Genomic DNA, 22,505 nt, shown 5'->3' with positions numbered 1-22,505 from the left:
AGTGTGCTATCAGGGACAGTGAACCCAAGGGAAGTGTTCAACATGTTTAAAATATGTCAAATTGAAAAGAAATATATATAAAAAAATATTAGATTTGAATGAATTGGGTTATAATGCATACTTTCTGTTTGAATTTAAAATTATATCAGTATTAGATTTTAAGTGAGATAAGGTTGAAGACCCAAAGTCTGGCTATAGGGACAGAGGCAAAATAGTAAAAAACGCACATAAAATGCCTCCTGTTTTATATAAAACAACAGAATTGAACAATGATTTTTTTATATAGGTTCCCCTACACATGTAGTAAGTTTTTTAAAAAAAACAGTGGAAATGTTTTTTTTTTCGTTTTTTTTTTTTTTTTTATATCTGTCAAGGACAGAAAAAGTACCACAGTTGGAGAATCACCCATAGGCTATGTTTTCTTTATAACATTATTATGTTATAGCCTATTAATTTTTATAGCGTAATTCCTTTCATTATGTCTGCACTGTCACTTCCCCTTTTCACTGGAAGCTCCTGTCACAAGGACAAATTCCTTGTGTGTGTAAACAATAAGGGTCATTGCACGAAATCGGTGCCTTTTCAACTTTAAAAATTTGAAAAATATAATTGTTTTAAACTGATTTTTTTCAGTACCCAATAAATTAAGACATCTTAACATGACAGGAAATTGTGTTGGGCCTTCTCAAGCTATGCCATTTATTATTTTATGACTGTTTATTTATTTCATGTGTTGATATTTTCCTCAGTCCTGTTACCGACTAAAGTGTTACTATAACTAATAATTCCAATTACAAATATGCAACAGTTTGCACATATATTAGTAGTATTTTGTTCCCTCTTTTCATTCAGACGATGTCATATTTAAAACAATTCTGTTTTATATCATAATATCCATTCAGATTACTGAAAATGTCCTATTTCAGGGACGACATCACATTACAATTAAGAAATATGTATACTTTGACAAGATATTTATTTTAAAAAGGGTCTTGTCCAAAATGCAATATAGTGCAGGTTACTATGGTGAGATCTGTTTGACTGTCAAATGTCATTTTTCTTTTAAAATATCACATTAATGACAGTAACAGGACTGAGCTCGAGTGTCTTCAGTCACCTATTGTTTGTCATTGCAGTTAATTGCATGCATTATGGACAAGAGTTATGAACTTATTTACTTCCATACTAGTTATGGAACATTAGGCCATGATAATCTGCTTCCATATGGGAGGTAATATAGAATTATATAGAAAAATACAATCATATAGAAGAAAACGTATATCTTTATTAAAACAAATCATCTTTGGACATATAAAACATGGTCTGCTCTCCATCTCATCCTCAACACCTTTTCTACCTCATTGCATTCTTCTATGCCTCTATTTTTCTTTTCTTGTTCTCGGTCTCTCTTATAGGCCTTCTTCTTTTTTTCCCATAGAAGATACCGTTCTATCCTCTCTGGATCCTGGTCTCTATGATTGCGATAGCGCCGTTGCTTCTTGGCTGCAGTTAATGGCATGTTACTAACAACTGTAAAAGTGTATAGCAAATTAAATGTGATGTTAATTCTATGCAAATAATACATAAAAAAGTAAGGAGCATAAGTATACAAATAAAAAACAGATGCATAAACAAACAATGTTAACTAAGCATGTCGATGCTCATATGTCGCTGCTTTTAGCTCAATAACACACAAAATAACCTTTATAAATGTCTATGTCCCTTAGTTGTTGTCCTATTCCTTAAATTGCGTTTTAATGTTTTCCCCTGCAAATAACAAATACACCATCTATGACTGAGTTATGCAGCTGGGCTAGAATCTATGCTCCCTTTTGCTCTGGGATAGTAACAGGACTGATGGTATAATTTGATGCTAATATGCTAATTTCTAAATAACAGGTCAAGGTCAGAAAGGCACATGGTAGCCTATGTAATCTGAAAGGTTAATTCTTCTAGATATTGGTAATATTAGGATTAATAAATAATTGTTTATATGTACACTTTAAAAAATGGTAACAGGACTGATGTTGTATGCCGACCCCTCTCTAACAACCATGATAAAACATGAAAAATAGGACAATTAGGAAGAGAGAAACCTATCCTTGCTTACAATGTGGAATCCACCTTATCTAAATGATATCACTTCCTTGAAACGATGTCACTTCTGGTTTGTACCATTATTTTATAGGGGTTTTTTGGTGATAGTAACAGGACTGATATGAAATTAGGGGACAATGATAAAATGACTTATATTTCTAAGAAAATATATCTATTTATGTCAAAACCATTGCTTAACAATGAGATTACACTTTAGACAATATAAAACTGTGAAAATTGGATAATTTTACCAACATTTTACAAATGAGAAGTCCTGTTGAAAAAGAACAACCAAAGCGAGGGACAGGCTAAAATCCTTACCCATAGCATATACTATGTGATTTGAATTATTTAAAATGGTATTTTATTGGCTTTTACTTGGTCTTATATTGATGCATATGATCTGTAGTACCATTCACTTTTTTAAATTACACATTTATTTGTTGTTAAACCAACTTTAGAACTGATTATTTGTTAGGGACGCAAAAGGCACCGATTTCACGGAATCACCCATAAGACGAGTCTATAACGAAAATAGATTTTAGCTAAAAAGGTTGAACCATCTCTAATTAGCTATTAAATTAATTAAACATTTCTGTTAGCCAAAACAATCTTTGGCATTTTATTCCTAAACTGTGCGTAGTTAAAAAAAAAATCACAATCATCAGAGAAACATTTAATTTAAAAAGAAAATTGTACGTTTAACTCCTGGTTTGATGCATAAATCTGTACAGAGGCAATAATGCAACGAGTGTTGTACTTTTTATAACGCCCGTGACTTTATAAGCGTTTCGGTACGAATTTATGCACTTTTTATTGATTTATCAATGTGTTTTTTTCGACCGAGAAGGCTAAACAGAAACCGGAACCATCGCTGTGTGGGATCGTGTGTTCACACCGGAATGTTTTCAGCGCGCTCGAGTTCCGGTGTTTCTGGACACTGGCGCTTGTTTTCTGTTGTTCATCAGAGCGTCAGTTCAGCGCTAATTCAACACACACACTATAACATGGACAAGTAAGTTTACGAAGTGGTGCCCTGTGACGAGCTCCTCAGATCATGGCGGTCCCGATGGAAAGTCAGCTGCAGAGTATTTTTGAGGATGTAGTGGTGGGTCATTTCATTCATTAAAAGATTGTTCCATACTGTATTAGCAGACAATTATCTTATAAAAACGAATACATAATAAACAAAAAATCTTTAAACCTTCAAATGTTTTGTTTACACTAGAAAACTGAGGTGATAGAGGAGGCGTTTGCTGGGTGAGTAAATAATAAAGACTGAAACTAGCGCTGATCTGTAGCCAGTGAAGGGATGAGAGTCAGCTGTGTGTGTGTGTGTGTGTGTGTGTGTGTGCAGCATGTTCATGGACAGTGCGGAGGATGAGAGGAACAAACTCATGAGCTGTTTAGGAGCCTTCAGACAGTACTGGATCAGCCTGCCCCAGGTCAGCTCACACTCATTCATCTGGTTACAGTAGTTCAGCTCTGTGATGTTAGTCCTGCCCTGGGATATTGCAGTGTCTGTTCTGAATGATTTATCTGTGTGCTGCACATCTTTGTTTTAAAATCATGTGTCTCGTATTCTTGAATCAGAATAACTCTAGTTACGCTAGTCTTTTCCTAACTATTGTGTCCTGTATATCTGAGTAAAACGCTTCTGGAACAAGAACAAATGTGGCGGGGCTTGATTGTGTCTGTGAGAAATTGATTGGATGGTTGTGGTTTGCTATTGGTGGATCTGATGTGATTGACAAGTTATAGCCCCGCCCTCGTCATCAGAGAAGAGAAGAGATGCTGCAAGAGGAACTTATTCTGATTCAAGATTATCAGGAACATGGATTTAAAACAATAATGATGTGCACCATAAATCATTTATAATAAACATGGCAATATTCAGTAAGAAAATAAGAATTGTCAATATTGATTTCATGGTGACTTTAAACTTAAGCTTAAAACTTAAGACAAAGATTTACGATGTTAATAACTGTGGGAATGTGTCCATTGTATATTTTTTTCCTATAAAGTCATTTTGATGGGCAGTTAGAACAGATGTGGCTGAGAGATTGTGTTTAATGTGTGTGTGCTGTCACTGCAGGAGTCACATGATCAGTGTGTGCAGTGGATCGTCCGCTTCATTCATGGTCAGCACAGCCCCAAACGCATCGCCTTCCTCTACGACTGTCTGGCCATGGCGGTGGAGACCAGCCTCCTGCCTCCCAGGTCACAACCACAACCAGCTACACACACACAAGCAATGTGTTGTGGTTTCCAGGAGCTCTGGTTACATGCATACATACATAGATAACACAAGAGAATAGGAAGAACATAAAATAGTAAAGAAATAAATAGTTAGTTTAATTATTTTTTCTTAAAATAATATACATCTAGATCAGAAGACTTTTGTACAGATGTGTACATTATGCACTGTAACTGTATAAATGGAAATATGTATTTTCATAGGAAGTATCTATTTACTGCCTAACTCTCGGGTGGCATGAACACCATAATAGTACTGAATTATGTAAAAAAAAAAAAAAAGGTAACACTTTATAATAACTACACGCTAATAATCATTAGTTAAGCATGAGTAAACAGTTAATTCATCATTCATAAAGCATTAATAGACATTAATAAGCAGTTTATAAATACAGCTATAAATGCTTTCTTCTTGATTTACAAGCATATCTATAATTTATTTAATAATTGTATTTTCATCCTTTATTAATGATCAATTTATTATTTCTAAATGAATAATTGCATTTTTTTCATAAACCAGTTATTTAAGAGTTTTCAGTGGTTCATAACATTACTTAGAACGTGTAAGTAAATGATTAATAAACTATTTAAATGTACATTCATACATCTTATTATTCAGACATATAGTGATAGTTACTTAGTGTGTTAATAAATGCTTTATTAACATGTATTTATGCTGTAATTCAGGGTTAATTCGGGTAGTTATAAAGCATTTAGTAGTGGTCAGTTAACTATGTTTGTGAGCTCATCTAAAGTGAGGACTATTCATGCCTTGTAAAGCATTTATAAAGGAGATTTAAAGGCTGTTAAATATTTCTATGTTCTGAATCACTGTGTTGTGTTTGTTACATTTTACCGTTTAGAAGATTGATGCGCCTTCAAATCTCCTTTATAAATGCTTTACAAGGCATGAGTAGTCCTCACTTTAGATTAGCTCACAAAATAGTTAACTGACCACTACTAAATGCTTTATAACTACCTGCATTTACTACATTTACTTACACTTTCTAAGTGATCTTATGAATGACTGACAACTCTTGTTTGTAAATAATGTTATACTTCATTTAGAAATTATTAATTGATCATTAACAAAGTATGAAAATACAATTATTAAACGCATTATAGATATGCTTATAAATCAAGAAAAAAAGCGTTTATAGCTGTATTTATAAACTGCTTATTAATGTCTATTAATGCTTTATAAATGATGAATTAACTGTTTACTCATGCTTAACAAATGATTAATAGCATGCAGTTATTATAAAGTGTTACCAAAAAAGGAAAATCCACCGGTTTTAGTACACATGGATGACAAGCTCTGTGTGTGTGTGAGTTTACACAGAGTATTTATAGTAGTACATCCTTTATTCATTAGTTACAAACCAGAACTCAACCCAAACCTGAAGTCACAAGACAGTTTACAGTTCCCATCGGGCTTGGGTCGAGTGCCAGACCTCCAGAGTTTCGGGTCATGTGACTGTGTGTGGGTGTTCCTGCAGAATGGTGTGTCAGGCTCTGATCGGCTCGGACAGTCTGGAGTGGGAGAGAACTCAACTCTGGGCTTTGACCTTCAAACTCATCCGCAAAATCATTGGAGGAGTCGACTACAAGGTGAAAAGATAAACTGAAGATATGCATGAGCTGGAATCTGTTGAAAACCGAAACTTGTGATATTTTGTATTGTGCCATTGCTTTACAGCAAACTTGTGTTTATTAATTCATAGATTGACATTCAAGTCAAGTCAATTTTAATGGTGTATTGCTTTTCACAATACTCATTATTTCAAAGCAGCTTTACAGAAAGCCATAATGTTGATGTTTTAAACACTTTAAAGTGCCCCTATTTTGCTCTGAATACACAATATGACCTCTCATGTAGTGTGTATTACAGCTGTTTCTGAATCTAAAAACTCTGCAAAGTGTCAAGTGGGGTTACTGTCTCCCAAAAGAAGGAAGCCACTCTGACTCTGAAGTGATTCTGAAGCAATGTTATTTAGGTTTGTCAAAACTACGATAAAACCTGTTGGAAAGCATCTTTTGCAGCGATTTTTGTGTGAGCATATCAGTGAACACCCCAGAACAACCAGCGCTGTATTTCCAGTTGTTTTCCTCGCATGCACTAACGTTAATGGATGTCTGACAATTTCGTTGCTAAACACGTCTGTAGATATAGAGACCACACTTGTTATGCGGTACTAATGCTCTCACGGAACAGATATGCTTATTTAACTTCTTAGTGTTAAATAAAAAGTACCGTGAGATGAAATCCTGGAGGTGTCAGTGCTTTCTCTCCGTCCATGCAGTAGATGCATTGCACACCCCTGAATAAGCGCGGGTTTCTAGTGCATTTACTGAGGTAATATCTTTGGTTTAACCCATTTGAGAAATTGAGAGGCGGCCAAAATCATATTTTAAAATGGACTGAATAAAGCTCTTTACGAACTTGACGTGCGATGCCTTGCTGACTGATGTGTGTGTGCATGAATCACTGTCACACGCACAAGCTCAGAGCAATATTGTAAGTTACTGCATGATAATACATTTTTATAGCAGAATAATAATACATCACGATACACAGTCTCACTTTTAGTTACGTCTTTTAACTATTATAATATTTCGAAGGGCAAAAACATGAACTTTAACTATTGGCTTTACTTCTTCAATCAGCTGTCACTTTAGCGCGAGGCCAGTAGCATGTAGCATTAGCACCTCAGCTCCACCCACGTCACGCCTCTTTGCCCATTTTATTTTATCCGGGAGTGACGAGAGGTGACGCGCTGCCAAGATGGCGACGGCCGGCCCCGCCCACTTTAGGCTTCAAAAACGCTCTTCAGAAACCTACGGGTGACGTCACGGACACTACGTCCATTTTTTTTTACAGTCTATGGGTAAAACCCACACCATCGTTACTGTTCGTATCACTGTGTATCAAGAGCTGAGAAAGAGCTGAAATTCACGGCTGTTTGGTTTCTTACCAATCACAACAGACTGAGCCATCTGACCAATCAGAGCAGAGTAGACCAATCACAACAGACTGGATCATATGACCAATCAGAGCAGAGTAGACCAATCACAACAGACTGGACCATCTGACCAATCAGAGCAGAGTAGACCAATCACAACAGACTGAGTCATCTGACCAATCAGAGCAGAGTAGACCAATCACAACAGACTGGACCATCTGACCAATCAGAGCAGAGCAGACCAATCACAACAGACTGGACCATCTGACCAGTCAGAGCAGAGTAGACCAATCACAACAGACTGAGTCATCTGACCAATCAGAGCAGAGTAGACCAATCACAACAGACTGGGCCATCTGACCAATCAGAGCAGAGCAGACCAATCACAACAGACTGGACCATCTGACCAATCAGAGCAGAGTAGACCAATCACAACAGACTGGACCATCTGACCAATCAGAGCAGAGTAGACCAATCCCAACAGACTGGACCATCTGACCAATCAGAACAGAGTAGACCAATCACAACAGACTGGGTCATCTGACCAATCAGAGCAGAGTAGACCAATCCCAACAGACTGGGCCATCTGACCAATCAGAGCAGAGTAGACCAATCACAACAGACTGGACCATCTGACCAATCAGAGCAGAGTAGACCAATCACAACAGACTGGGTCATCTGACCAATCAGAGCAGAGTAGACCAATCCCAACAGACTGGGCCATCTGACCAATCAGAGCAGAGTAGACCAATCCCAACAGACTGGGTCATCTGACCAATCAGAGCAGAGTAGACCAATCCCAACAGACTGGGCCATCTGACCAATCAGAGCAGACTGGACCAAAATGTATGATGTATTTTAAATCAAAAGCATTCATTAATTTTTACATAGTCTTTCTCTAAGCGTCTCCACGGGCCCCCAGCGCTGTCCTGTGGCCCCCACTTTACAATCTCTGTGTGTGTGTGTGTGTGTGTTTCAGGGCGTCAGGGATCTCCTGAAGGCCGTGTTGGACAAGATTCAGACCGTCCCAAGCTTTGTGAGCTCGGCTGTGGTCCAGCAGCTGCTAGCGGCACGAGAAGTACGTGTGAATCCACAGACCATGATCCTCTAGTGTTTGCTGGTTGTGATCAATTGTCCTGTGTGCAGGTGGTGGAGTACATACTGGACCGCAACGCTTGTCTGCTGCCCGCGTACTTCGCTGTGACCGAGATCCGGAAGCTGTATCCAGAGGGCTTGCTCTCACACTGGGTAACACGCCTGCAGACTCTTGGCACAGATTTACTGAGGGCGTATTAGCGTGAGACCGCAAGCCCATGAGAGCGCAGACGAGAGGGGAGAGTTCACACAGGGCTCCAGTCGAACATTTGAGAGCGGTAGCACTGGGGGAAAATTGATCATAAAGTTCATTTAATCATAAAAGTACTATTGTTTTGCATTAATAAGTCCAATAACTAATAATATTACATGTTTGTTTATTGGAAATTTAACAGTGAAGAACTAAGCTAGAATTGTTATGCAGATAAAAGTGACTTTTTTTAACAACGGTAACGTGCAAAACCCCAATTCTTATTAAATGTGGCATTCTGAACTTACAGACAGCTTCAGAGATTATAAAAGGAGCACTCTTTACTTCTTTCGGTGTAATTCAGTCACAATCTGAAGAAAAGTATTAGTTTTACGTGAGACTGTGTGACTTCCTACTTTTCCATATATTAGGGAGTGGAAATAGCTAAAAATCAATAAGTGATCCTCTGCCCTCAGTGTTAGTTTTCCTTCATCTTTAAAAGTTTAGTTTTACAAATCATCACATTAAAAGAACATTTAGTATATACTATTTAGTGCTTTAAAGTGCTGGAAAAAGTGTGAAGCACTTGAAAGTCTCTGAAAAGTGCTTGAATTTTGGGTTGTACGAACCCTGAGATGAATAATGTAAAAACATTGGACTATTTCGGCCACAATACCATGGTTACGACATTAAATCCATGGTGAATGTTGGTGATTTGTGGACTGAAAAGCCTTCTTTAACAAATGCAATAAGGTTTAGCCACAAAAATAACCAGTATAAAATAACTAGTTTCTCACTGCATGTATTTAGTAAACCCTGACAGTAATTTTTTAATGGCAAAAGAGGGTTTGCACTGGCGCAAGCTGTTAGTAAATCTGGCCCTCGGTGTAGACCGATGGAGCTGTTGACTTGCTCTCAGTTGTTCTTCCCCAAATGAAAGCCATGTGATCTTCTTTCCAGCTGTTGGGCAGCCTGATATCTGACTTCGTTGATAGTTTCAGACCGACCGCCCGTATTAACTCCATCTGTGGTAAGACGCATTCACTCGTCCTCATCTCACAGTGTCGTGTCATTCATATCCCATAAGCCCCTGCGGCAGTCTGTCTGGTGTTTAACTAGTGTGTGTGTGTGTTTCAGGGCGCTGCAGTCTTCTGCCGGTGGTCAATAACTCGGGGGCGATCTGTAACTCGTGGAAGCTGGACCCGAGCACCCTGCGCTTCCCTCTGAGGGGAATGCTGCCCTACGATAAGGTACTTTACTCACCTGTGTCTTTACAGTACAGATCGCTCAAAGCAGCCTTACAGTGATAATACGAAAATAATGCAGCCAGGATAGTTTCGGCTGTACAGCAGCTCTAGAAGAAAGTCATTGTCCAGGTTAAAGCTGCAGTCCGTAGCTTTTTTGGGGTTAAAAATTATCCAAATAGATATTTGAGAAAATACATAACCAGTCAGTGTTCAAACCTCTCTGCTTGCCTTAGCTCGATTCAAAGCGGTAAGCTTGTGATAATGTTTTTAATTCCAGTGGTACTGGTGGATTTCAGCGGGAGATTCGAGCATATCTTTGAGTCATTACGTCACATCTGCACACACACATCTGTACACACACATCTGTACACACACATCTGTACACATAAAGAAGAGTCTCGGCTAGTAGGCTATATTGCGTGTGAGGATGCTGGAGGTGGAGATTTATAGCCTTTTCTCACAGCACTTGATATAATTAAACTTATCAATTTGATGGCGGATCCAGAAAGGTTCAAACGACAATCACCAGTGACAACAGATTCACCCGCTGTAACATGCAAAAGACTTCGTTCGGACTTCGGAGTGGATACAGAAAAAAAGAGACTGGAATCGGCCCATGCGAAAACAAGGATAATATCGGAAGGACATTACATGTAGTCACGCTAGTGTTGTAGTCAAGACCACCTAACCCGAGACCAAGACAAGAGTGTATCGAGACCGAGACAAGACCAAGACTTTCAGGGGCCGAGACCAAGACAAGACCAAGACCGAGGGAGGGCGAGACCGAGTCAAGACCAAGACCAGCGCCCCACACTACATGACACAATAAAATGTGAAACATGATCAAAAGAGCTTCTCAAATTGATCTGAAAGATCCACATTCCCATTAAAAACAGATATTTAACACTCAAAGCTGAAATAAACGTAACCATCTTTATTCAATACTCCTGGGTGACTTCCATCATTTAGTACAGAATGTAAAACAAGTCTTCACTTTTCTTACTTAAAATTAGCTACTCAACTTTGTGGCCTGTCTCGTGACATCCCACAAGATTTGTGTCAACACAGAAAACATTTAATCACTGGATAGGTTTTTTTTTCGTTTATTTAAAGTGTGGTTTATGTCAGCTGAATGTGCGGAACGCTTTTCAGAGAAGATAAGGTATTTTAGCGCAATTCACCCAGCGGTAATTCAGGAAAAAAAAAAATATCCGAATGCTACACATGAAACTATGGTCTTCCGACCTTTTACCATACATCGTGTCGATTTATTTTGATTACTATATGCCAGGGAGAGAGAGCAAGACAGCGCTTAGGAGACGGTGAAGCCTTTATACATTCGCCTGGCTCCGCAGAGAGAGAGAGAGAGTGCGCGCGCGCGACCGGGGCGCTCTCTCTGCTCGTTCTTCTGGTGCGCCCTGTCACACGCACAGCAGTTCGTCTACATTACTCATCTATCAAATAAGACTATGGCGGGACAAAAATTCGCTTTGGAGCAGGAGCATAAGAGGACTCGTTAACGTTGAGGGCATTCAATATCGATGGTTCATAAAACTTAGAACCGGTTCTCGAGTGGAACCGGTTTTCAATTCCCATCCCTGTAATATGTATAACGTTAGCTAATATTGACAAAATCTCTTTGTGTGAGGAGTAATTTTATTTGGTACGAGGCAGATTGCTAACGTTAGCTAGCCAGCTTTGCTAACATCACTTACACATACCTTACCTTTCTTTGTGCTGCCTTTCTAAGTGATAAAAGTTTGACGTAGTCCCCACCGTCTCTGAAAGCGAAGCACTGCAGAATTTACAAGAAGCTGTATGCTTTCTTCTGGATGTTGTTTTGCAAATATTTTCTTTACGATTTTTGTAGCCGAATTTTATTACTGAAGATTTTGCAGACATTTTCTCCCGCTCCCAGACAACCACAGATCACTTTCTTGGGAGTGCGTCGTGCGAGTGAAAGGGGGCGGGGATGGGTGACAGGCAACGGTAACAAAAATACATAAGCAATGACCAATGAGTCACGTTATTGCTTGGATTTGAATCAGTACGTTTTACATACAATAAAAGCAAGGATGTTAACAAAAAAATTAGTCAATATACTGGCAGATTAGTGATATTTTCACAGTTATGGTCTTGTCTGGTCTTGAAAAAAAATCCCGAGTCCTCAGTGTCCGAGACCGAGACAAGACCGAGACCAAATGCGGTCGAGTCCGAGACGAGACCGAGACCATCAAAAAGTGGTCTCGAGACCGGTCTCGAGACCAAGACCGGTCTCGAGTACTACAACACTAAGTCACGCAATGCTGACGTTGTTAACATTAACAATTTGAGAACAAGTATAATTTGCACGGTTTTGCGTGATATGATAACTTATAAGCGATTGTTAGATTTAATGGTAACACTTTACAATAAGGTTCCATTAGTTAACATGAACTAACCATGAACAACATCTCTGTTCAGCATTAGTTAATATTTGTTAACGTTAACTCACACATGTACTAATGCATCAATTCTCATTAAAAGCACGGTTAGTTAACATTATGCATTAGTTAACATGAACTAACCATGAACAGTGCCTTTAACCCTCTGATGGTCTTCAAAAAAAAGTCACACTCGTGGTCTTCGGGGTCTATTGGACCCCAGACAACAACATTTAATTTTGTAACCGAACAATATTTTTTTTTTTAACAAATATAATTTTACTCTGTTTATTAATGTTTTTACTCAACATTTGTGCAGTTTTTGGAGAATTTGTGATTTTTTAAAAATTTCTATAAATAAATAAATAAATATTTAATTAAATAGGATTTTTACAAAAAAACAGCATTTTATGTTAAATAAACTTTACAAAAGACCCAGATTTCTAACTTTCATTCCTGGGGATACCATGTATAATTTTACAAGGTTTAATGTAAGATTTTTGCCCATTTTTTTGGAAAATACAGGTTAAAATTTGTAATAAATCACTTTAACCACTAGATGGCTATAGAGCTCCATTATATGCTATTTGCTATTTGAATTACTGAAAGATATAGTTTCTAAAGTTGGATTCAGTTGGATTCATATCTAAATATTATAAAATCACAATTATAACAAAAATAATATAATTTTTGTCAAAATTTAGCATTTTTTGTTCTGAAAAAACACTATGCATGGTAAACCGCATGACTTCTGCAGACAGGGTTGGAGCAGGTTTGGCACTTCACTGTTGTTGTTGTTGTTGTGTGTGTGTGTGTACATTTTATTTTTATTTTTATGTGTACAGTGTCACCAATTTATTTTTGTGGTGGTTCTTCATTTTGTATGATTTTATTTGACAAATTATAAGACTTTTTATAGCCTTACAAATGTATTCCTGTGTGTATGTGTTTGTGTGTCTGTGTGCGTGTGTGTGTGTGTGTGTGTGTATGTGTGTGTGCGCACATTTTCAATGCGTCTAAGTGTTACCAATTTATTTTTCTGGTGGTTCTGCATTTTAGATTATTTTATTTTACAAATGATAAGAGAACAGTTTTTATAGTCTGTATGTATTCCTGTATAAATGTATTCCTCTTTATGTGTGTGTTTGTGTGTGTGTGTGCGCCTGTGGTGAGCATGATAATTTTGGATTGTGGATGTTTTTTGCATTGTTGGAAGTGTGCCACTTTATTTCTGTCATTTCTGTCTATGTGTTCTACGTTGTTTCTGATTTTGATGATGTTATTTTGTCTATTTTGATTGCGGGGTCCAATAGACCCCGAAGACCACGAGTGTGACTATTTTTGTCACGCCAACATAAAAACAGATATCATTAAAAAAAATTTTTTTTTTTGTAGATCTAGAAAGTGTTGAGAGCCATAGAAAGTTTCAAACCATTTGGACAAAGAGAACATTTTTTTTAATTTGAGCAAAAGTCATTTGGGGTCCAATAGACCCCGAAGACCATCAGAGGGTTAAATAGCTTTACTGTTTTGTAAGGTTAACTTACTGTACATATTTACATTCGTTTATGTAGCAGTTGACACACACTAAGAATGAACATTTCTAACTCACCATGTTACCCTAAATGTAAAAATACTGTTGTGTACCTTATCAACACTCTTTCATATATATATATAAGGCATTGATTTGTTGGTAAACATAATTCTACAGCGGAAAACAAATGTTAGTAACACATCAGTTAATTGTTATGTGGATGGCGGATGAACACAAGCGCAGACAGCAAATGACTTTCACAGAATTTATTAAAGGACAAAAACAGAAAACAAAAGCCCACGATGGGGCAAAACAAGACAGGGTAAGGCAAACACTCAGACAGTAAACTTAACAACTACGACAGGAACAGAACTCCTAGATGACAAGACTCAACAGATTACTCACAGCAAGACTCACACAACGTATGACGATGTCAAACAATGAACCGACACAGGACAGCAAACACAAGGGGATTATAAAGGGAACACTAATGACAAGGACAGGTGAAACTGACTAGACAATAATCACAAGACGAGGATAACAAGGGGGCGGGGTAACGTAATGACTACGAGACACCACAAGCACATGGCCACACAATTGGCCATGCGCTTGTACACAAAACATTGGTTCTGTCATGATCCTGCCACAAGACTAGGAATAATCAATAACATGGCGGCAGAATCATGACATTAATGTTGAATAGTGTACACTTTACAATAAGGTTTATAAATTCCATTAATAAATGCTTTATTAATGGTTATTAATGTTAATAAAGAGTCTACAAATGTTAGTAACACATCAGTTAATGTTAAAAATAGTGTACACTTTTCACTAAATATACGTATTTGAATGTAAGTAATGATAGTAAAGTGCGTATAAACATGAACAACATATTTTTCCGCTGTAGAATTATGTTTACCAACAAATCAATGCCTTATATATATATATATGAAAGAGTGTTGATAAGGTACACAACAGTATTTTTACATTTAGGGTAACATGGTGAGTTAGAAATGTTCATTCTTAGTGTGTGTCAACTGCTACATAAACGAATGTAAATATGTACAGTAAGTTAACCTTACAAAACAGTAAAGCTATTTACAGGCACTGTTCATGGTTAGTTCATGTTAACTAATGCATAATGTTAACTAACCGTGCTTTTAATGTGAATTGATGCATTAGTACATGTGTGAGTTAACGTTAACAAATATGAACTAATGCTGAACAGAGATGTTGTTCATGGTTAGTTCATGTTAACTAATGCATTAAAGGAGCTGTATGTAAGAAATTTATTTCAATTAATCATAAAATGGCCCTGATATGTCACTAGACATTAAGAATTCATGTTCATTTCAAATACTTATATCACTGACAACAGTAGTCCGGCCAGGAAATTGTCATTTAAAAAGTGAAGTTGCAGCCCTCAACTGATGTTGATGTTGTCATGTTGTGTTTTGGTCTGATGCTCCTCCCTCCACCTATCTACCAATCACAAAGTCAGTAGTGTTGCGGGATCCGGGTTGCCAGCTCTGCTCTAGTTACCACAGCTGCAGCTCGTCACGTTCCTGCTGGATCCTGCAGCCGATCTGGCAACCTCGAGTCAGGGAGGAGGGGGAGGGGATGCACCGCTCTACAGTAATTTGAAAGTGATTGCAGTACCAGTTTTGGCCACAATCTTACATACAGCTCCTTTAACTAATGTTAACTAATGGAACCTTATTGTAAAGTGTTACTGATTTAATCAGCGTGATTTACTGCAATGTCAGAACCAGACAAAAGTGGATGTTTCTTTCTAGTTCAGATTACATTTTCCGGTGAAAATTCTTACGTTGGTCATACTTCCAAAAAGAATAATCTGTGATTCTGAATGCCAGTATCCACACCGGCGGCGACTGACAGCCTCACACTCTCCTCAAACATTGTGTTCATCCGCGCTGTGCTGTGTCGAGGGTGTCGAAGTACAACTCACGTAAAGCTGATAATTCCGCGAATGACTGCAATTGCAGATTTCGAACAGAGATGGCGACAAAGAGGAAAAACGCCGGACTGCAGCTTTAAGTTCAGTGTTGGTTAATTTCCGTTGTAAAAGTCAGCTGAGTAACTCACTGCTGCATGTGTAGATGACAGGCCGAGACGTTGTCTACATGAATCTCACATAAGAACGGACAGTAACTCAGAAATCACAGCACAAAGATCCCTCACTGACTGTGATTGATTGATCAGTGCACATGATTAATAAAGAAAAGGATGTTTTCATTAGGGCTGCTTGGTATCAGAAAAAAACAGAAAAAAAAACGTTTTTTGCGATTATATATTGCATTCTGAAATAATACAAGAACTACATAACTTTTTTATGTCGTTTATTGAGTGTGAACTAGAGCTTGCATGATTAATTATTAAAAGATGGCTATCTCGATTCAAACACCCACGTGATCTTATTCCTAAACTACAGTGATTCGGCTCTCTGTCTATTAAAGGGTTAGTTCACCCAAAACTGAAAATGATGTCATTAATGACTCTCCCTCATGTCGTCCCAAGCCCGTCAGACCTCCGTTCATCTTCAGAACACAGTTTAAGATATTTTAGATTTAGTCCGAGAGCTTTCTGTCCCTCCATTGTAAATGTGTGTACGGTATACTGTCCTTGTCCAGAAAGGAAATAAAGACATCATCAAAGTAACATAAAATAACAAAAACTACGACTTTATTCAGCATTGTATTGTCTTCCGGTTCTGTTGTCATCTTAAAGCTTAGAATCTCAGCTTTTTAAAGCATCTAACCACTTCGATCAACTCTGAACGAGAGCTGACTATTCCCTCTAAACCGGAGTGTACCGCCCGCGGGCGCCACCTAGCTGCGAAAATATTCATTATCATATTTTTTTTTAAAGTCCCTGTAAAGTCAAAATTAAGTATGTGTTTTGAGTTTGCCACACCACAGAAAAATTAGTTATTAGTCACCCAGCCAAATTTGAATGATAAAAAAAGCCAGCAAGTACATAAAATAAGCTATCAAAATCTTGAAGAAATGAGCAGTAATCTCTGCTCTCAAACGCTGGAGGCGTGTCCACTGGCTGCGCTGAAACCACGCCCACTCGCGGGAAAGCTGCCGTCAACTCGCCACACTCAACTCTACAGCCGGAATGGATGCTCGCACGGTGGGCACGCACTGCCGATGATGGCACCAGTTGTCGGCGCGACGGGAGGATGAAGGCCAGGCGGGAGTCGGTTCGGCCCCATAGACCCGTAACAGCGGATTATCAGTGAATCCCAGACAGTTATCTCCGACGAAAGTTTATAAAACTATCCCGTGTAAAATGATCACTTACAGAGGCGGGTGTTGGCGGTGATCCTCAGCTCTCCATCAAGGTGGCTCTTCACAAAATTAATCCACTTCTTCTTGATGTAATCGTTTTTCGGAAATTTAAATAAGGACACCGATCTGTTTGTACGTGATCCGGTGATCGCATCCAGGTAACTTAGTAGCCTACGCATTTCCGTGACGAAGGCATAGCTAGCTAGCAATCTGTAGGCTGTGTTACTAATAATAGTGCTGACAGTAACTCGCGATTGAGCGGCAAACTGATGTGAATGTGCTCTATTGTTAGGAGCCATGTTAGGAGCGGCCAGCCTCAGCGGCTACAGTGCGTCATCAAGTAGGGGCGTGTCCAGGAGCTCAGGGGCTCCAGTGCGTCATCGAGCCCTGTTTTAGCCCCGCCCAGAAAATCCGGAAAATAGCAATGGTGAAAAACTGTTTAACGGTCTAACTCCACAAATCAGTACTTCACAGTTCACAGTCTTTGTAATATGTTTTAGCACTACATTTCTAACATTTATAATGTGTTTAGAATTTTTTTTTGAAATTGCCTTTACAGGGACTTTAAATATTGCCTTGATTAACACTAAATAGGTGTCATTTGAAAGCTTAGAGTCAGTGAATGTAGCCAATTTGAAAAACTCCTCAGTATTGCTGAGTTATTTGCTGATAAATAGAATTTCTTTTTTTCATAATCTATAAATACTTTTTTTGTACTATGTACTGCAATGTGTCAAAAACACCATACAGCTCATGAAACATTCACAGATCGTTGAAAATGTAACATAATTTTTTATAGCATATTATTACAATTAAAAATACAATTAAATGCCCAAAATGAACATAATCTATTGCGTTTATGACAAGATATTCTCCATGGAGGAACAATTTCAAAAATGCCCATTAGGGGGCGTCAAGAACTGAACTAAAATCTTGCTTCCAAATGCTGTAACTTTTGATTCCTTTATCCAATCAACACAAAATGTTATCCAGATACAGCTCACATGTAGAGGGACTTCACCAAAAAAGAATTGTCCTCCTACCTTATTTCCCTCCTGAGTTATTCTATGTCAAATAAGAAAAATATGCAAGATGAATAATAAAAATTATATATAGTTTTGTCTTTTCTCAGCAGTTTCTCAGCAGGAGAATGTCCAAATGTAATGTAATTTATATTTTTTTTTTTTTAAAGTGTTTTCTCAAACGATACCTACCTTTGGCCTCTCCTTGCTATAGTTTTGGAGTTATGAGTCTTTCCTTTTGTGTGTGTCACTCAGAAAACAACTCTAAAAATGCCTTCAGGGTGTAAGGGGTTAATTCCGTAATTAAAACCACTGCAGTCACATGGGCTATTTTAACGATGTCTTTACTACCTTTCTGGGCCTTGAAAGTTGCAGTCTATGGCTGGTTCAGAAACCGCTCGGATTTCATCACAAATATCTTCATTTGTGTTACTAAGATGAACGAAGGTCTTACGACAATTTCATTTTTGGGTGGTTTTATAGACGAATCCGACGAGCGTTCTGTGTAGGCTGCCATCTTGTGGCGACGCCATTATTGAGCTGTTACCGGTATGTAAACAAACCTCCGTGATAACCATAGACTGTGATGATAACGCACCCTCGATGACAGCTCTATGTGACAGCTACAGCCAGGCAGAATGACTTGTTGGGTTGATGATGTTAGACAGTGGCCTCCAGTCACAGATAAAGGTACAAACGATCTTACAGATTATTTATGAAAATAGCTTGGCAAGCTAGCTAGGCTAACGTTAGCTAACGAGGAAATTATAAAAAAGATGTCCATTTGGCAACAATAAATAAATAAATGACATCAAATAAACGAATTCATGTTTTTCATTTGTGTCCATTATTTATCTCATTTTCACATTGCAAAAGGCAAGGGTAAGGTACAGCTAGAAAGTATACATAATATCGACCAATTAGTGTTTTTAAACCATGGAAAGAGGTCAATATAACAGCAGGAGAACAATTATGTCACATAACGTTACATTTAGCTCAGGAAAGCCATTTAATGACCATAGCATGTTAATTGAATAGAAAAAATAGCTAGAGAGGAGATTTTGCTGAGCACTATATTACATATTTATTATATTTTTTTTTTACTTATGTCATTAAATAATTGTTATTATAGCAAAAAATGCATATTTAATTTATTTTAAAAAAAAATCTGTCACAGTCAAGCAAATCAAACATTAACAACAGACATAACAGTACTGTTACTAACGTTACTACCCCAATGCGCCCCTTCTGTTGTTTTAAAGGTATTCAAGAGTATTTTCTCCTTCGCCTGGCATCCGATGATTTTTCAAAATGCCAACATGTTTTCCCACTCGACATTATAAAAGTTGTAACGTTAGTGACAGTCGTAAATCGCGGGCTGTTTATTCCAGTGGACGCAAGTTGCAAATAAAACAATAGGAGGCAATGGCGCAACGCTACCCAGCAACAGCTCAGTAATGGCGCCCGCTTACTTCCGGTAGTTTCGCTGGATTCGTCTATAAGACCTGCACAAATGAAATGATTGGTAAACTTCACGTTTTGGCCGTTTTTATTAAAAATGCTTATGCTTTTATTCATTTAAAATATGATATATGTGTAACTGATACAATCTTTATTTGAAGCATACATAAGGGTGAGGAATTAATGACAGAAATTTCATTTTTAAAGGTGAACAAACCCTTTAAATCTGCGGACACCCTGTAAATGTGTGTGTAAATGTGGTGTGTGTCTCCGCAGGACCTGTTCGAGCCGCAGACGGGTCTGCTGAGGTATGTGCTGGAGCAGCCCTACTCCAGAGACATGGTCTGCAACATGCTGGGCCTCAACAAGCAGGTGCCGCTCGCCCCCGACCCCCTCTCTCTCTGTCTCTCGCAGGGCTCTCTCTCCCTCCTCTGCCTCGCATGTCCATCCCCTTCTCTGTGATGAGAGGCTGACGCAGAGGCGTGGAGAGATCAGCTGCTCGTAGTTTGAGTAGTCCCACACTCCCTCCCACAGGACCTGAATGACACGATACTCCCTGCCAAACTATGACCTCTCTCTCTCTCTCTGTGTGTGTGTCTCTCTCTCTCTCTGTCTCTCTCTCTCCCTCTCTCTGTGTGTGTGTCTCTCTCTCTCTCTCTCTCTCTCTCTCTCTCTCTACCTCTCTCCCCCTCTCTCTCTCTGTGTGTGTGTATCTCTCTCTCTCTCTCTCTCTCTCTCTCTCTCTCTCTCTCTCTCTCTCTCTCTCTCTCTCTCTCTCTCTCTCTCTCTCTCTCTCTCTCTCTCTCTCTCTCTCTCTCTCTCTCTACCTCTCTCCCTCCCTCTCTCTCTCTCCTCTGTGGTCTGGCAGGGAGTACGCCCCACCTGTCCCTCTCGTACCTGTCTTTGGGGGTGTGGTTTGGCTTGACTGACAGGGTTATTTGGAGCTGGCCTCCTAGTCACTGTATTTGTGTTTTCTTTTTTTTCTTCCTTTATTTTTGTTCTGTCCTGTCTTGCCCCGCCCATCCTCCTCCTCCTCCTCCTCCTCCTCCTCTTCCTCCTCCAATGCTCTAGACCTTGAACATTGCTCAGGTATGTTCACAATCTTACTGTTGTATTGTGACTAACCAGACACTGGAAGCGTCCTCCTAGCCAAACCCCAAACGATTCCATCTAATTACGATTGAAGAAGAACAACCTCAAGTGAAACGAGACAATAAACGTAGGGCTTGAAATTACTGACTGCCACGAGCAATTATTAGAGCATTTGAAAGGCTGACCGAGAAATTCATCAGCTTTTCCACAACAGTCTTCTGCACTTTCAGCCAAACTGCTTTCCCTCTTTCCCAAAATTGAAGCTTTTATTTAACAAACAAACAGTGATGCAACTGGATTGTTCCTTTTGATTCTTCTTTCACACTTCTTACTGTTTACAATGACATTTTAGATCGGAGAAAGCTTTTAAGCTGTTGTAGTATGTGGGTCATTCACAGGAAACGGCGCCATTGAAGCTCAAATATTCCAGTGTTTTTGAAAACGTTATTGCTGAGCTTTCTAGAAATCATATTTTCTTAGCTCAGGTGCAAAGTCCCAGGCTCTCCTTCTAATATTCACACTATCTGTTAATAAGTATGTTGTTTTTTTCAGTGGTTGATGTAACGGTACACATGTTTGTACTGAAAATGATTGGTTACAGTGTTGATACAGTGTTAGTTTCAAACTCTGAGTTTCCCCCCTATGATGGAACAGTATCCTTTATATACTTCGATTTACTTACAAATGTTACAAATTCACACACACATTTCCATTTGGCATAAAAAGTATGATCCTGACAGCAATCGAGTCTATGTTTAACTTCACAGACTTCAATGAATATTACAGAAAAATAGACCAAGTGGATTGGAATGAGAGCCACATAATTCTAACCTTATTCTAAAATATTCTGCTAACATATTTTGCAGTGTAAGTCCTTCACATCTCTTCCCCCAATTACAACAGCGGCATAAACTGCAGTGTGTGTTGACACTTTTTTATTTAAAGGCAGACTTAGTTTGTTCAGTAAACCACTGTTTAATAAATAAAACGGCATGCGTGGTTTGGTTAGTTCCCCCTGCTGTCCTGAAGACACGTTGAACTGTGACTTCAGAATCGAGGTACGTGCCGAACCGTCATGTTGTGTGTGCCGTTACACCCATACCCTAAACCACTGTATGTGGGAAGAGCATTGCTATCACCACTAACACATGCCCATTATAGTACCATTCATTATTTATGAGTTATGTGAGTTTCTGAAAGTGCCTTGTAATAAATCTCACATTGTAATTAATAAATCGTTAACATGCATAATTAATAACCCATTCAAAAATGTCTTGGGGTTGAAGATCAGTGTAAACATTTCTAATAACAGCTTAACCAGTAAACGGCACATTTTATTTTAAACTCCTGAGCCTGTCGAGAGAAAGAGTGTATTTAATAAAATACTGAGAGAAACTTGAGTTTGAATCATTGCATGATGTTGCCACCTTAAAGAAAATCATCTTTTGAAGAGAAAAATACACTATAATCTACATATGAAAATTAATTTTTCAAAAGAAAATAAAGGTAGAATTCGGTTTAAAATTCTTTCTATCTCCACTCTTCTTTTTGTGTATGGACCCTTGTAATGACTCATATTCAGATTTAGAAACAACAAACATTTAATGCTTTTCTTTTACATTCCACACTAAAGGAGATTTAATAATAGTGTCATGATGATGTTAATGACATCATGGTGCCTTTTCCTGAGACTGACCCTTAATCTCCCATCATTAGATAAGAAATGACAAAACCAAATGATGAATTTATAAACGTTAAAGGGATCGTTTACCCAAAAATGGTCATTCTGTCATCATTTACTCGCCCTCGTG

General features: G+C 38.3%; 1 protein-coding gene across 1 annotated transcript; it reads left to right on the top strand.

The window, feature by feature from the left end:
• Positions 1 to 3,004: 3,004 nt before the first annotated feature.
• LOC130090007 (mediator of RNA polymerase II transcription subunit 23-like) lies at positions 3,005 to 21,185 on the top strand. Its single transcript, XM_056257670.1, has 11 exons — positions 3,005 to 3,205; positions 3,326 to 3,357; positions 3,455 to 3,542; positions 4,193 to 4,317; positions 5,853 to 5,964; positions 8,296 to 8,394; positions 8,463 to 8,564; positions 9,562 to 9,631; positions 9,739 to 9,851; positions 19,879 to 19,974; positions 20,674 to 21,185. The coding sequence occupies exons 1-11, from the start codon at positions 3,155 to 3,157 to the stop codon at positions 20,749 to 20,751; spliced, it is 966 nt and encodes a 321-aa protein (XP_056113645.1). The 5' UTR covers positions 3,005 to 3,154; the 3' UTR covers positions 20,752 to 21,185.
• Positions 21,186 to 22,505: the final 1,320 nt, after the last annotated feature.

Source organism: Rhinichthys klamathensis, unplaced genomic scaffold (genome assembly GCF_029890125.1).
Source record: "Rhinichthys klamathensis goyatoka isolate OS25496 unplaced genomic scaffold, OSU_Roscu_1.1 h1tg000141l_1, whole genome shotgun sequence".
NCBI classification, from domain to species: domain Eukaryota; kingdom Metazoa; phylum Chordata; class Actinopteri; order Cypriniformes; family Leuciscidae; genus Rhinichthys; species Rhinichthys klamathensis.
The sequence above is the reverse complement of the archived record's forward strand: the minus strand, read 5'-3'. Positions and strand labels throughout refer to the sequence as shown.

What these genes read in the sequence shown, in the direction of transcription:
- LOC130090007 (XM_056257670.1), top strand. Translation starts at nt 3,155, where the DNA reads ATGGCGGTCCCGATGGAAAGTCAGCTGCAGAGTATTTTTGAGGATGTA. An exon ending in ATAGAGGAGGCGTTTGCTGG is followed by an intron (nt 3,358 to 3,454) that starts GTGAGTAAATAA and finishes GTGTGTGTGCAG; the next exon opens with CATGTTCATGGACAGTGCGG. An exon ending in CCGTATTAACTCCATCTGTG is followed by an intron (nt 9,632 to 9,738) that starts GTAAGACGCATT and finishes TGTGTGTTTCAG; the next exon opens with GGCGCTGCAGTCTTCTGCCG.